At 26.1% G+C, this 17429-nt stretch overlaps 1 protein-coding gene across 3 annotated transcripts in view; it reads right to left on the reverse strand.

The window, feature by feature from the left end:
* The window catches only part of LOC117171671 (myosin heavy chain, non-muscle), a 180284-nt gene that overhangs the window by 135553 nt on the left and 27302 nt on the right, over positions 1 to 17429 (reverse strand). The window contains exon 2 of one of the 3 annotated variants that reach the window (XM_033359183.1): positions 15710 to 16001. In XM_033359183.1, the coding sequence (XP_033215074.1) occupies positions 15710 to 16001 (292 nt within the window). Of the gene's footprint in view, positions 1 to 15709; positions 16278 to 17429 lie in introns of those variants that run through there. The other 2 variants (XM_033359184.1, XM_033359182.1) reach the window with 2 other exon arrangements.

Below are 17429 nucleotides of genomic sequence, written 5' to 3' on the forward strand. Positions count from 1 at the left end.
CTTTTTTAGTTGAAAATTAATGTATTTTATTGAAAATCCATATTTTTGGGTCAAGCTGAACTTTTTGAAAAATTCATTTTTCTGGTTTTTTTTTTAGATTCGCCTGTTTGGTTGAAAATTTAACTATTTTGTTCAAAATTCTTCTTTTTCCTCTCTTAAAAATTAAGTTTTTTAACTAAAAATATAAATTTTTCATTTATGGTTGAAAAGTTATCTTTTTTAGTTAAAAATGAATATATTTTGTTGAAAATTCATATTTTCGGGTTAAAAACGTAATTCTTTGGATGAAACTTTCTTCTTTCTTGAATAAAAAATCTGTCTTGGTTAAAAATTTAATTCTTATATTAAAATTTTTCTTTTTTCATCGTAAATTTAACTATTTCGTTCAAAGTTCGACAAATATGTGAAAAATATATTTTTCTGGTTGAAGTTTTATCTCTTTGGATGAAAATTGTACAATTTAATTGAGATTTTCTTTAATTAGTTTTTTCAACTGAAAATGTAACAACTATATTTTGGTTCAGAATTTATCTTTTTTAGTTGAAAATGAATGTATTTTATTAAAAATTCATATTCTTTTAACTGTTTTGTAGAAAACTCGCCTGGTTGGCTTGAAATTTCAACAATCTGAATGAAAATTTTTTCTTTTTCTAATAAAAAATCTGTCTTAATTTAAAATTCAACTATTTTTTGAAAATTCATCTTCTGTGGTTGAAACTTGAACTTTTTGAAAAATTCATTTTTTTTTTGGTTTTTGTAGAAGCGTCTCTTTGGTTAAAAATTAAAAATTTTTTTGTTTAGAATTCGACGATTTTATCGATAATTTATCTTTCCTTATTTGAGAAAAATGAGAGGTTACGAAAAATGGGAAAACCTCTAAAAATAATTAACAATTTTTGTAATTTGCAACTTTAATAATATTTAAAAAAAAAATCCTTTAAATTATTTAAGATTATATAGAGAGTACTATTATTTCTTAAAAAATTGCCACTTATATTTATGTATTAATAATTTATCAAAAAACTATGCAGAATTGCATTTAAAATAAGCTTAATAACTTAAAAAAATGTTAATTATTTCTGCAGTTATTCAAATTTTCCAAAAACATCGAAATTTTACGTTTTTTTTTTAAAGTAATATCTTTATATTTTGAAAGAAAATTTTTTAAACTGGAAATATAAATATTGAATTTTGAATATAAATAAAAAAAAAATAAAAATATTGCAACTGTTTGGATACAATTCAATCTGTTTTGGTTGAGGATTAAACTAATTTGTTGAAACTTCGTTTTTGTTTCAATTGATTTATTTTCGATTCAAATTGTGTTTAATTTAGTTGAAATATCAATTATTACATTTTTTGTTAAAAATTCATCTACATATTTGATTAAAAATTCGTTGTTTTTTGTTGAATTCGACGGTTTTTTAATTAAAAATTCAAATCTCTTTTTGCTTGAAATATTAAACATTTCAATTTTTTAATTGAAAATTCATCGGTAGTTATTGCCGGAAGATTCTGCTTTTCTAAGAAAAAAAAAAAAGAAGAAGAAGAAGAACAAAAAGAAGCGACCTTCTACTGAAGAGAACAGTGATCCCTCTGATTCGTTTCAGTATATTTATTCGATTATGATTCGTTTGTAGAACTCGTTTATCGAGTCGTCTGCCAGTGAGAAGAGGAAATCGTGCGATTCGTAAGGAAACAGTCACGTAGCGACGAGTCAAGGTTCCCTAACCAAAACAAACTCAGAGCAGGGACGTCACTTGAAAGAGACCAGACCAGGCCTTTCCCACGGGTCCGTTACCAAATTGAGACACTACTTTTTTTCAGGAATAATTATCAGTAATTAGGTCATCAGCAGTCGTACTTAAATGTCTCCAATTAATCCTGCATTCCACCTTCTATATTATACAAGGACCATTTTCAAACGTATTTTTCTCGACTCAAGCAAAAAAAAAAAAAAAAATTCCCTAATTTTAAATAAATTGATTAGTTTCTACAATTTAATATTATTTAGAGTCTTTCTTATATTCCTCGTAAAATGCTTAAGGTAAAAATGAAAATAAACCAGCTCAGATAATATTGCAATGTTATCGAAAAATTGCAGAGAAAGCAATTAAATTTAGCAAATGATTTACGTCACGTCGATGAGCTGGGAATTCATTTCATTGGCATGTAATTGCTTGATTTAGAACGGCGTTTAAAATTAATGTGACTCAGAAATTCTTGCAGAAGGCAAATTTTATCACCACTGATAAGCACCTCGAGGAAATGCATACAATAGAAATGCCACCAGCAAACATAGAGAACTCGTTTTACCTTTTTCAAATACTTTTCCCACTACCTTCAGACGATAAGGTGATGATTCATTAATTACAAACTTGGTCTAGTATACATTTTAAAACTAGATCTGCGATTTTGAAATCTGATACAGCTGCTCGAACTTCACAGCCTAAAGTGATCTCAAAATAGGGGGAATAGGGTCATTTTTCACGAAAATAGGAGCAAATATTTTTTATAAATAAAATTGAAGTAGATAGCATACTAAAGCCAATTTAAGACGCTTTAAATTTCCCAAGATTTCCAATCTAAACATATTGCATCAACAAATAGTTCAATGTTCGACTAATAAGAAAAATCAATTTTTATTTTCAACCAAAAATAGAGTAAATCAATTTTTAGTTTAAAGGAAATCAATTAAATACTTAAATAGTTGAAATCCGAGTTTAAATCTCAAGGAAAAATATAATAGTTGATAGCTCAACCATAAAAGATTTTAATTTTAATAAAAAGATTAGATTCAAACGAAAAATGCGAATTATAAAAAAAAAGGACGTATATTTTACAACAAAAATTAATTTCCAATCCAAAAATATTATTTTTCAACAAAACAATTAAATTGTTAAGAAGATTTTTTAGAGTCGGTAACATTGATTTTTGTTCTGCAATTAATTTTGTTTTAATTAAAATATAAAATTTCGATTTTTTATTTGACCAAACTTTTTTTACAGAATAGTTAAATTAAAAAAAAAAGTTTCTACATTATTGTTGAATCGACATATAAAAGAGACGATTTTTTAAACAAACAAATTTTTCAAAACATAAATGTGTATTTTCAATCCAGAAATATGAATTTTCTACAAAGCATTTGAAATGTCAACTAAATGCTTAAATTTTTGGCCAGTGTTTTATTTTCAAGCAAAAAAGACCAATTTTCTAAAGAATTGTTGAATTGTAAAAAACTGAATTTTTAACCAAATTTGTGAATTTCCAAATAAAACAGACTAATTAAGGTAGTGAATTTTATGAAAAAAATATGGAATTTTCAATCCAAAAATATTTTCTACAAAACACTTGAAATTTCAACAAAAAATTTCATTTTCAACCAAATAGCTAAACCCAGAAAGATGAATTTTCAATAAAATAGTACCTAGAATTTTCAACCCAAACGGACGAATTTTCAACAAACCAACAAAAAAAAAAGAATTTTCTATAAAATAATTAAATTGTTAACTAAATGCTTGAATTTTTACCCACACGCTTGAATTTTTGGTCAAATTGTTAAATTTTCAAGCCAAACACATTTTCAAAAGAATTGATGAATTTTGAAAAATTAAAAAAAAAGGATTTTCTACAAAAAAAAATAAAAAATTTAATCAAAAAATATAAATTTTTAACTAAACGATCAACTTTCAAACGAAAAAAGTGAATTTCCAACCAAAAATGTAACTTTCACCAAATAGTTGAATTTTTAAGCCAAAAAAAAAAACGAATTTTCAACAAAATACTTGAATTTTAAACTCAAAAAGATAAATTCTTCACAGAATATTTAAATTTTAACACAAAAATAAGAATTTCAACTTAAAAAGTTAATTTTCAATTAAATAATTAAGATTTTAACACAAAATACGATTTTTTTAACAAATTTGTTGAATTTTTAATAGAAATGTTGAATTTTCAAATAAATAATAATTTTTTCAACGACAATCAAATTATTTTAAACCAACAAACAAAAGTTTGATAACTTTTAAACCCGAAAAGATAAGTTTGTCACAAAAAAGTTAATTTTTCAAACCGAGATTAATTTTATACCAAAAAATATTAACTTTTAATCAAAAAGGACCTATTTTTGTATCCAAAAAGAGAAATTTTCAACAAAGCAGTTGAATTTTCGACCAAAAAATTACTTTTTAACAAGACAGTTGAATAAAACTAAAAACAGTTGTATTTTCAACCAAATTGTAAAATTTTCAAGCCAAAAAGAAAAATTTAGTTAGAAAACAAATTCATTTTTAACAAAAAAAAAATATTTTCAACCAAAATGACACATAACAAAATTTTTTGAGCTTACAACCAAAGAATAACATTTTTAACCAAAACCTATTCAATCTTTTATTTCCACGACACTGTTGAAATTTATGTTTAACCAAAAAAGGTAAATTTCTAACAAAACAATTCAATTTTCAACTAAAAATAATATAACTTTTGAGAAAAAGAAATTAAATTCCAACCGAAAATAGTTGGTGTTTCTTATTAGGTTCTATTTATTTGGTTTGAATTTAAAACGATAAAAAGGATAAGTTTCTTGAAAAAGGAAGACGTAAGAGAAATTCGTTTAAAAATATAAATAAAAATAAAAATTTGAGCGTGTCTAGGGCGTGCACTTTCTTGAATATCATAAATATTATAACTTAAAGGACGATTATCGTCATTAAATAACGATTACATTCTCATTACAAAACTCGCTCTTCGCGCTCGATACTTTGTGTCCAATTGAAAATAAACTGATTTCTTAAAAACAAAAGTTGCATATTTTTGAAAGTGATCCAAATTTTAGAAATTTTGTCTAATTAAGAAATTTCATAAGAATAGTTTCGAAATGCATATATTTTATATCTAGTAAAAATTTGGATTGATATTTCTTAACCAATTAAAAAAAATTGTTTTCTCCTTTTTTTGACATTTTTTGTTCAAAATATTGAGAAACATATAAGTTTTTGAAATTTCATCGAATTTAAAAATGTCATTAGCATAATTTGCAAGCCTTTTTTACTTTTGCCAGAAAATTTTACAACAATTTCTAATACTCATTACAAATTTTTACTCAAATTTTGAAAAAGCTTAAACTTTGTGAATTGTTGTCTGATTGAAAAGTTTAACTAAATAAAATTTCCTAATTTATCAGAAAAATAATTTTTTTCCCCTATTTTTCTGAAAATCTTCAAAAGTATATAACCTTTCTATCAATTTTGATCGAAATGGACAATTTTATTTGGATAATTTTTAAGTCTTCTACCCATCTATAAGAAACTTTGACAAAAATTTCTAAAATTTGAAGAAAACAATTATTTTCCTTCAAATTTTGAAAATACTCTACATTTTTTTATTTTGGCTGGACGCGTGACATTTTTAAAATTCTCTGATTTTTCTTTGACTAATTTTTCATTTAAAATCATTAATATTCAAAAATACCAGAATTTTTATCTTCTAAAATTTTTAACATAGAATATTTTATAAGCGGAATAAAACAGTCTTTCATATACGAATTTAAATGTTTTTAATGTATTAATTTATTTCAAACAAAAAATTTTTTTTCTACTTTAAAAGACGGCTCTTTAACAAAATACTAAAATTTTCAACAAAATAATTGAATTTTTAACATAATAGTTGAATATTCAAACTAAAAAGACAAATTACCAACGAAAAATGTCATAGTTTATATTTTAATCAAAAAAGAATGAAATTTATACAACAAAAGAAAAGAATTTAAAATCAAAAAGACGAATTTCCCACAAATAAATATTGTTCACTCATAAAAATAAATAAACGTTTATCTAAATTATTGAACCTTCAAACCAGAAGACAAATTTTTAAAAAATTGAATTTTCAAACAAAAAATATGACTTCAACAAAAAATTAATTTTCCACGAAACTGATACATTTTTACGCAAAAAAGAATATTTCCAACTAGAAAATATCAATCTTAAAAAAATGTAAAAGTAGCTTTTCTGTTAAAAAATTAATTCTAAACAACAACAAAAAAGAAGTATTTTCCACTAAACAGTTACATTTTCAACCTGGCACTAGCCTTCAATAAATAAAACAATTTCACAATTTAGTTTAACTTTGACCCAAGTAGTTGAATTTTCAATTAAAAAGATTAATTTATAACAAGATAATTAAACTTTTACCAACGGGATCATTTTTCAACTTAAAATATAAATCTTTAACAAAAAAAAGTGATTTCTTAAAAAAGCGATTCAAACAAATGTTTTAAACAAATTAGTTGAATTATCAAGCAAAGAAGAACAATTTTTAACAAAGAAGTTGCCTTTTTCATACAAAAAATGAAATTTCTTCTATAAAACAGATGAAGTTTTAAATCAAAAACATAAATTTTCAAAAAATAGTTCAATTTTCTGTTGAAAAAGACTTGAATCGAGTTTTCACGATCAAACTATGAATTTTTTAACAAGAAAGAATTTTCTACCGACAAAATTGAATTTTCAATCCAAAAAGACGAATTTTTAACGAAAAAGGATGATTTTTTAACAAAAATGTTGAATTCTCTAAGAAATAGTTGCATTTTTATCAAAAAATATGACATTTATCTTGAAGCAGAAGAATTATTTTTTAAAAAAAGTTCAGTTTTCATTTAAAAAAGAGTGCCATTAACTAAGTATAACATCAAAGTTTTAATTTTTGTAACAAAAAAATAAGTGTCTACAAAAAAAATGAATTTTCAATAAAAAAAGACGAATTATTTCAACCAAAATGGATGAATTTTTAACAAAATAGTTGAATTCTTTACCAAATAGTTGCATTTTTACCCCAAAAAGATCAATTTTGTTCTGAAACAGATGAATTTGTAATTAAAAACAAATTTTTTTTATAAGTGAATCTTTCATCCAGAAAATATTTCAGTTCATTTTTCAACACCAAAATATAAATTTTCAACAAAAAGTAAATTTTCCTCGAAATAGTGAGGTTTTCAAGAAAAAAGTATAATAGCTTAATTTTTAATCAAACAGTTGCATTTTTATCGATAAAGATTTAATGTCTGCTAAAGCAGGTAAACTTTAAAATAAGAAGGACAAACTTTCAAAAATAAGTTTAATTTTCAACCAAAAAGTTAACAAAAAAATGCAATTTTCTATTAATTAAAACAAATCCTGAAATTCTCAGAGAATTTATTTGACCGTTCTCAAAGTAAAAAAAGAGGGAAAGAGTGGATTAGGCGATTTTGAAACAAGTGTAAGTCCAATCAACTAGAAAATTACCCAAAGACGATTTAAAAATAAGAAAAGAATTCCCAACAAAATAGGAATGAAGTCATATGAATCGCCTTGGAATTAAAATCCGAAAGACATGTTAACGACGATAATTTCGGCGGCTTTATTGATATCAATCTAAGTGCACCGATTGCGACGGTTCTTGTCATCAAGGTTTTTTTTTTCAGGTCTTTACGAAAACGAAAGACCGGTATTGAAGGTACGTTGTAAGCTTAAGAGGGAAAGGTCGTTGTGGCAAAATTTATTACTGGCAATCCAGGCGAATTTCTCCGCCTTCCTCCACCTCGTTAACCAAACTGTAATTTTCTTCGTTTAAATGCGCCACACATGCCCTGCAAAACTATACACTCAGAAAAAGGATTCTTTGTTTTAAAAGATGTCTTTAAATCAATGTAAAATATTAGATCGCTCTCAGTAAAAAAAAAAACTTCTGTGAGTCCAAAAATTGTCTTTTGATACAAAGAATTTTTTTTTAATCAAAGATTTTAATCAATTTGTTCTCTGTCCAAGAAATATTCTCCTTTGTCTAAAAGAACTTTCTTTTCATTCAAAGAAACCCAAAACTGGAATTTTTTGTGTCAATTGTCTAATAAAAATATTGCAACAAATATAAAACTTCTTATAAATTATAAACGTTTTATTTGATTCAAACAAAATGTATTTTAATTGACCAATAAATATTTTTTAAATAAACAAACTTTTGAATTGAAGAAATTTTGTGTAAATTGAAGAAAATTGGTTCTAATCAAACAAAATTGATTAAATAAAAGTATAAGCTTTGTTTAAATAAAACAAAGTGTATTCTGATTTTTTTTTTGTATTCAAATAAACATTTTCATAAATCTTTTTTCATTCAAAGAAACTTCTTTGGTTTAGAAAAATCTTTTTTTCTCCTAATGAAAAATGATCTTCAATTTTAAAATGATTTTTCTAATTTTAATTTCTGATTAAATAAAAAAAAAAAGAAAATTATGCGAAAGAAACGATTTCTTTAATTCAAGAGAAATATTTTTCCGAATGGACTAATTTGCTTTCTTTAGCTTTAAAGACCATCCTGATTTCCTGCTTATGCCACATACTCGTACTTGGAATTTTCATGCTTCTCCAAAGCAGCTAAAACCATTCCATGTTATTTTCTTACGCCGGTTTATGCTGATTGCATAATTACCGTTGCGAACGCGCGAATTTCAAACAACTGGCACTGTAATTAATCATAATTTTTAGGTGAGTGAAAAGGAATTTATGTTTAAAACTTTCATATAAATTCCACCCAGTTCCTTGAATACTATTGTTAATTTTCTGTATTCCAACAAATATTAGACGACCTACAATATTTCAAATTTCAGACAACTTGCAAGAAGTAGCAAAGAAAAAAAATTTTTTTTAAATATATCGATAACAGACCAAAATACACCAAAATAGGGAGAATAATGAGATTTTCCCCGCAAAGAGGGAAATAAACTTTTTTAAATAAAATTAGTGCGATTAATATAATAAATTCAATTTGAACCAATTTAAATTTCGAACATTTTCAGCAAAATATTTCATTTCAAATAAAATATTGCATTTTCAACAGGAGAGATGCATTTTTATCAAATAGGTGTATTCTCAACCAAAAAGATCAATTTTCAAGCAAGAAGATTAAATTTATACGAAACCTTTTTTTTAATAGTAGAATGTTTAACGAAACAGTTAATTTTTCAACAGAAGGACTGAAGTTTCAACTAATCTTCAAACAAAAGAAAGGTAATTCTGAAAAAAAGTAATTTATCATTTAGCTGAAAGGTTAAATTTCCAGCTCGAAATAAAAAATTTTTAACACCAAATCGTTTAATTATCAATCCAAAGAACAATTTTCAACAAACTAGTTTGAATTAAAAATAATTTCTCAAAAAAAAAAGTTGAATCGTCAAAAAAGAAGACGCATTTTAAAACAAAAAATTCATATTCCATAAAACAATTGAATTTTTAATCAAAAAATATTATTTTACAAAAGAAAAGTAATTCAATTTTCAACAAAAATCAATTTTCAATTTGTCAATTAGTGGAGATACTATACTAACCCATTAAGTCTGAAGTTTCGAATTATGTGATCAGAATTTTGAAAAAGTTATCGTTGTTTATTTAACAAAAAACGTGGTTTTAAAAATACAAAATTTTTTTCGGGTCGAAAAGCATCGGTAGATTTCTACGATTTGTGTTTTTGTTTGCGTTCATGGACCCTAACCTTCAAAATACATCGTTAGGTTTAAAAAAAAAAACATGGAGGCACCAAATATGGCGGCTTGAAATGAAAAATTTTTGTATAAAAATTGTACTTTTTTAAACGACAAAAATTTTATTTGTTTTTCCATGAATGTATACCAGGTGGTTTTTTGGATCGCTGATTACGAATATGATTTCAGATTTTTTAAATTCAAGATGGCGGATCCGATTTGGCGGCTATTTTTAAAATTATTTTGTTCACCATATTGGATCCGCCATCTTGAATTTTGAAATTCTGATAACATATTCGTAATCTGCGACCCAAACACCCGCTAGTAAAAATTGCCATGAAAATTAAACAATTTTAAAAATTGTTGGGCGCCATATTGGATCCGCCATCTTGAATTTTGAAAATATAACATCATATTCGTAATCAGCGACCCGAAAAACCTTCTGGTATACATTTTCATGGAAATAGAAATAAAATTGTTGTCTTTCAAAAAAATACATTTTTAATAAAAAAATGTTTCATTTCAAGCTGCCATTATTTGTTGTAAACCTACAGATATATTTTGAAGCTTAGGGTCCATGGTCGCAAAAAATTCACAAATCGTAGAAATCAATCGATGCTTTCGATACGAAAATATTTGAGAAAATTTTTTTTTATTTTCGAAACCACGTTTTTTGTTAAATAAACAACCATAACTTATTCAAAATGCATGAAGAACTTTACTACCAACGAAAATAATTTTTTTTTTAAACTGAATGTTCAATAAAAGAATATCACTTTTAAACGAAGAGATAGATTTTCAACTCAAATAATGAATCTTCAAACAAAAAATTAATTTTGAACAAAATAATTCATTACTCAACTAAATAGTTGAATCTTTAACAAACAAACAAAAACGAAATCTAAAAGAAAAAGATATAATAGTTGAATCCTGAACCGAATAATTTGAAAAAATCTAAATTTGAATCAGTAATTTTTTTACCTATTTTAATCAATGATTGAATTCTAGCTAGGAATCAATTGTTTTTATTAATAAATTTATAATATTTAGTGATTTATCATTAAAAAAAGCTGATTCATAGCTAAAATTTAGTCACTAACTTGAATTAGTAAAAAATTTTACTGCTTCCAGTTTATGGAGAACCAAACAGTGGTATTTTGAATATAAAAAAGAGTGCATTTCTACCAAAAGACAAATTTTCAACAAAATAGTGGTATTTTCAAACAAAACAAAAAATCAATGTTAGGAAGATTAATTTTCTACCAAATAGTTGAATTTTCAACTTAAAAAAATCTATTTCCAAACTTTGTGTTAGATTTTTAAACAAAGAGATAAATTTTCAAATCTAAGAGACGAGTTTGCTCATTGTTCATTTTCAATCCAATAGTAAAATTTCCAATCAAAACAGTTGAATTTTTAACCCAAAAGAACGACCCTTCAACAAAATAGAAGAAAAAAAGATTATTAAATAAGATTTGAGATCGAGTAAAAGAATCTAATTATAAATTAATTAATTTGAAATTATTTAAATATTGAAAACAGTTAATAAAGTTTCAATCGTACGTTTCATTTTATTTAACTAATAAGGCTAATAGGCCTTGTAAAAGCAATTATTGTTCATATTCTTAAATTGAATAAAATTTTAGTTTTGAAAATCATTAATTAAGTTATATTAAATTGATCAACCTAAACGCGTTTTATCCAAACTTTGTACATTCAAACGCTTTTAGTATTTAGTTGATTTAATTGTTTAAAATTGCACCTAAAATACTTCAAATTGAAAATGTACGCTTAAAAAAAAAATGAAAATGGAACATTTTTCAAGTATCTAAAATATTTGGAAATTACGCATTTTTAAACTGAATGAATTCATTTGTGACATTTCAAGTGATTGAATAGATTTTTCTTTTAAAAATTTGTAAAATTCTTGAAAAAGATTAGATAGGGTCAGTAACTTTTACCCTCAATTACACCTGACCGCAGTGATAATCGATCCCATTCATGGGGTCTTTAAATCGGATTTATATTACAAGTTGTTAGGGTGGCTTGAGCTGATTTTCGGATTTTCGAACAAACAGAATTTAAAAAAAGAGGAAAAAGTAGGACAAACATTTTACTCCTACTTTGTCCAACATAAAATATAACTTCATTTTTTGTAATAAAATGCATTTTTTTCATTTTGCTCAATAATAATAATAATAACACATAATAATGTTTTTCATTGTAAAATAATTTTGAAGAAATCGAGGAAAAAACAACTAGATTTCAATTTGAGAATAATTGTTTTTTGTATTAAAAAAAAAAAAACTATACTTTTAAATATCTGGATAAAAAAAAACCTGAAGAACAAAAATCTCAAAATATTAAAATTTTTTTAATTAATAAAAATATTATTTTTTTGAATACTGTACAGGCGAGAATACGAGGCCACTCATATTTTGTTTATAATTCGGCTAAAAGCTGAAAAATGGAGTTTTTGTGTCAATTGTCTAATAAAAATATTGCAACAAATATAAAACTTCTTATGAATTATAAACGTTTTATTTGATTCAAACAAAATGTATTTTAATTGACCAATAAATATTTTTAAAATAAACAAACTTTTGAATTGAAGAAATTTTGTGTAAATTGAAGAAAATTGGTTGTAATCAAACAAAATTGATTAAATACAAGTATAAGCTTTGTTTAAATAAAACAAAGTGTATTCTGATTTTTTTTTTTTTATTCAAATCAACATTTTCATAAATCTTTTATTTGAATCACGTACTTTCGTTTGCAATAAACATATTAGCTCTTAAAGTCTGAATATTCATTTCCTTCAGATAAAAAACCTCCACAAACTCTCTCAAGATAATCATAAGTTAAAAAATTACGGCAATTTTCTTCGTGATTTTTGTAACAAATAGTTGAATTTTCTTCACGATTTTTGTAACAAATAGTTGAATTTTCTACACACGAACAAAACACTGAATTTTCAATAGAATCGTTAAATTTTCAACCAAAAAAAAAAAAAAGATTAATTATAAACCAAAAAACAATGGTATTTTGTCAAATTGTAGAAAAAAATTTGCAGTTAAATGGTAGTATTCTAGTCAAAAAGAATTAAGTTTTCCACAAAAAAGATGACTTTTTAACAAAATAGATGAATTTTCAGCAAAATAATTAACTTTACCACCAAACAAATATTAATTCTAAACCAAAAATAGAATATTAGACTTTTTAATTAGAAAGAGAATTGTCAACCAAATAAAGTGAATTGTTACTCTAAACGAACGAACTTTCTATCCAAACCAGCAAAAGATAAATAAAACAGTTGAATTTTCAACTAAAAAGATTACTTTTTAACCAAAAAGTACATTTTTCAATTAAAAATAAACAACTTTCAACCAAAATAGATGAATTTTCATTCGGAAAGGTCGAATTTTTTATCCAAAAAGAGAAATGTTCAACAAAATACTAGAATTTTGAAATCAATAGTAGAATTTTAGTTAAAAATAATAAGCTTTCAACCAAAAACGATTATTTTTCTACCAATGTATGAATCTCTAATTCAAAAAGACGAATGTTGATTAAAACAGGTGAATTTCCAACAAAAAAGGATGACATCTTAAAAAACTAGTACAATTTTAAATTAAATAATATTCTTAATTAAAAAGAATTAGCTTTTGTCCGCCAAAAGATAAATTTTCAATCCAAAAGGAGAAATGTTCAACAAAACCGTTGAATTTTCGACAAAAAAATTGAATTTCCAACCAAACAATTGTTTTTACAACAAAACAGTTAAATTTTCAACAAATAAATTACTTTTTAACAAAATAGTAGAATTTTTAACCGAAAACAATAACTTTCCTACTAAATGATGAATTCGCTATTCAAAAAGAAGAATGGCAAAAAAAAACAAATAAACTTTCAACAACAAAAAATACTTTTTATCAAAATAGTTGCATTTTCAATTAAATAGTCCATTTTTAGTTTATAAAAATTAGCTTTCAACCAAAAAAAGAAAACTTTTCTACTAAACGATGAATTTCCAATGAAAAAATGAATGTTCAACAAAACATTCTGTTCCAAAAACAAAGTAGCACACTTTTCAATTTCAAATAAATCACTTTCAACCAAAAAAGATTTGACTTTTTAACAAAATATGTTCTTTTTTTAACATGACAGTTCAGTTTTCAATACAAAGTATTACTTTTTGATAGTTAAGTTTTTAACAAAATAGTAGAATTGTTTAAATAAAGTGGATTTTTAGTTAAAAAATTATACTTAAACCCCAAAAAAGTTTAATTTTCTACCAAAAGAAAAAATTTATATCCTAAAATATGGGTGTTTAACAAAACAGTTGAAATTCTAATAAAAGAGATCTGAGTTTTTACCAAAATATGTGAATTTTTTAACATGACAGTTGAATTTTCAATACAAAGTATTACTTTTTAATGGTTAAATTTTCAATAAAAAAGGCGAATTTTTAATTAGAGAGTGGATTTTTAATTTAAAAAAATTAAATTTCAACCTCAAAAAAAGATGACTTTTCTACTAAAAGAAAAAATGTGTATCCTAAAAGATGAATGTTCAACAAAACAATTGAATTTCTGACCAAAAAAGATTTGACTTTTAACAAAATAGTTGAATTTTTAATATTAAACATTACATTCTAAGAAATAGTTACATTTTCAACAAAATAGTAGAAATTTTAATTAAAGAGTGCATTTTTAATTCAAAAAATTTAGATTTCAACCCCAAAAAATATTAATTTTCTATCAAAAGAAAAAATTTCGAGCCTAAAGATGGATATTTAACAAAACAGATGAAGTTCCGACCAAAAAAAGACTTGACTTTTTAACAAGATAGTTGAATTTTTAATACAAAGCATTAGTTTTAAAGAAATATTGAAATTTTCAACAAAATAGTCGAATTTTTAATTAAAGAGCGGATTTTTAGTTAAAAACATTAGATCTCATTCACAAAAAAGATTACTTTTCTACCAAAAGAAACAATTTGTTCCAAATTCCTACCAAAAAAGATTGGACGTTTTAATAAAATAGTTAAATTTTCAACAAAAATGGTAGAATTTTTAATTAAAGAGTGAATTTTTAGTTAAAAAAAATTAGATTTCAATCAAAAAAAAAATATTACTTTTCTACCAAAACAAACAATTTCGATCCTGAAAGATAAATATTCAACAAAACAGTTAAATTTCTCACCTTAAGATTTGACCTTTTATCAAAATCTTAGAATTTTTAACGTAACAGTTAAATTTTCAATATAAAAGATTTTCTTTAACAAAATAGTACAATTTTCAACAACATAGTAGAATACTTGATTAAAGAGTGAATTTTTAGTTAAAAGGAATCGAGATTTCAACCAAAAAATATTACTTTTCAGCCAAAGGATGAATTTTTTTATCTTAAAAGACGAATGTTCAAAACAATTGAATTTCTAAACAATAAAGATTAACTCTGAACCAAAAACATAATAGTAGATTAATTTACAACCAGAAAGAATTAAATTTTAAACAAAAACATCTTGACTTTCTCACTGGGTTTCAAAAAAGAGGAACAGAGGAATGTTTTACTTGTTGCTCAAATGACAGATCAGGATGCGAACCTCTACAATTTAGTTCAGAGTCTGAATATTCATTTATCCCTGATAACAAAACTCCGGAAATTGTCTCAAGAAAATCAGAAGAGGTTAGAAACCCGGCGATTTTCTTCGTGCATTTTTTTCTTAAATCAAGACCGAAGCATTGCAAAAAAACACTCTCAATTCCGCATTACAACGCCTCGTCGGTTCACTTTCCGCCAATGAAAAATGAAACTGACTCGGTGAGAGTAGGTGTGCTTTATGGTTAGGAAACTCGCGCAGCCAATGGCAGATCGCCTCTTTGAAAAAATACTTTTAAAAACTCAAATCCCTCACAAACATTGAAAATAACACTCTTTTCAGACCCAGTAAAAACCGCTTGACAAATGTGACTCTCTTGAAACGATGAAATTTGCACAAGTGTAACTGAGGACCCGGGCAGAATTTTGAGGTTAGAACAGATTTCGCCCGGCTCTTGCACTTGGCAAATTCCACCCTTTAAGGTAATACTGCAGATAAAGTACTTCTGGTATTACTTGAAACACCTGTGGCTTCTCCCAGGAGATGAGGTAGTAAATATAGCAGTGGTAAAATAGGAAATAAGGATGATGCTGTACTCACGTAAATGAGTCCGGAGTAGTAGCGGTCCTTGAGGTTATGTAGGACGGAGGCTTCGTTGAGACAGGTGAGCTCTGCCATGTCCTCGACCTTGTCGAACTTGGGCGGGTTCATCTTCTGGATATCGTCCTTGGCGACGAGGATCCTCTTGCCGGTCTCGGCGATCTCCACCTCGACCTCGTCGCCGCGCTCGCCCTTGATTCCTGCAGAGACGAATCCCTGGTTCTCGTGTGGCACCCACACGAGCTTTTTCGAGGTCCATTCTGCCTGTGTTGTTGAGTCGTTGAAACTGTTCCTGTCCACAGAGAGGATACGCAATTCCGGGTCAGAACGATCTACCCTCGAGTCGTCCGCCATCTTTGTTTAGCGCGCACCCAACGCCTCGCCTCTTGGAAAAATCTGCCACCGCACACGACACGTTTTTTCACGCCCTTCGTGAAAAGACCTTTTTGAGTAAGTTAATGCACGCAAGCGAATTATTAACAACCACTCGCGAACTCTTTTCGCGACGAAATTTGACATGTAGAGACACCGCCGGTTGTCTGTCTTGCGAGGCGGTCGCCACACTACTTTACAAAAGGTTCCCGGCTAGGCCAAACTCCTCCTTCCCTTCCCCACTCTCCAACCAACTCTCCAACGCTCCCAGTGAGTGCTCCCCTTCTTTCTTTCTTATTCTTTCTTTCCTTCCTTCTCTCCTTCTTTCTCACTCTCTCACACTCTCACTCAGTCGGTCAGACAATTCACTGCTTCACGGCACGTTTTAAATTCTCGGCTAGAGTTCATAAATTCCCGAGAATTTAAGTTCAGGTTATATAATCGAGAATATCACAGAATTTAGGAGAATTTAAAAGAATGTAAGAATTTATGATTTTTAACAATATTATTATTGTTCAGGTTGTATTAACGGTTGAATATACATTTTTTTCTAGCTCAGAAATATTCAGGAATTTTAAATATGTTAAGCAGTAGCTCATTAATTATTTAACAGTGTTAGACTGAAACTCTATAATAAACAGAACGAAGTAGAATAAGAAGACCCCACTCCCGGAAAAGTTAGACGCGTGAGATTTTCAAAATTCTCTTATCCACCTTTGAATAATTTTTCATTTTCAAAAAAAAAAAAAAAAAAATTTTCATTTTCAACAATTTCAACAATGTTCATTTTCAACAAAAGAAAAGAACTTTAAAACCAAAAAGACGAATTTCCAACAAATAATTATTTTTCACTCAAAAAATAGATAAAAGTTTATTTAAATTATTGAATCTACAAACCAGGACACAAATTCAATTTTCAAACAAAAAATATGACAGTTCAACAAGAAATGAATTTTCAACGAAACTGATGCATTTCTACAGAAAAAATAGGTTTCAAAATTTTTACAAAAAAAAAACGCTTTTTTTTAACTAAAAAATATCAATCCTAAAAAATGGAAAACTTACATTTTCTGTTCAAAAATGAATTCTAAACCAAAAAAAGAAGTATTTTCCTCTAAACTGTTAAATTTTAAACCAGGGATAAACCTTCAATAAAAAAATATTTCACAGTGTAACAACAGTTGAATTTTCAATAAAAAAAAGATTAATTTTCAACAAGATAATTAAACTTGTAACCAACGAGATAATTTTTCAACTTAAGGGCATGTGACACAGCTAAATACCTATATTACCGACCACAGTTTTTCAGTTCACTGAATGTTTTTTTGAACCTGAGAACTTTTTTTGT

This window comes from Belonocnema kinseyi, chromosome 4 (genome assembly GCF_010883055.1).
Source record: "Belonocnema kinseyi isolate 2016_QV_RU_SX_M_011 chromosome 4, B_treatae_v1, whole genome shotgun sequence".
Classification (NCBI taxonomy): domain Eukaryota; kingdom Metazoa; phylum Arthropoda; class Insecta; order Hymenoptera; family Cynipidae; genus Belonocnema; species Belonocnema kinseyi.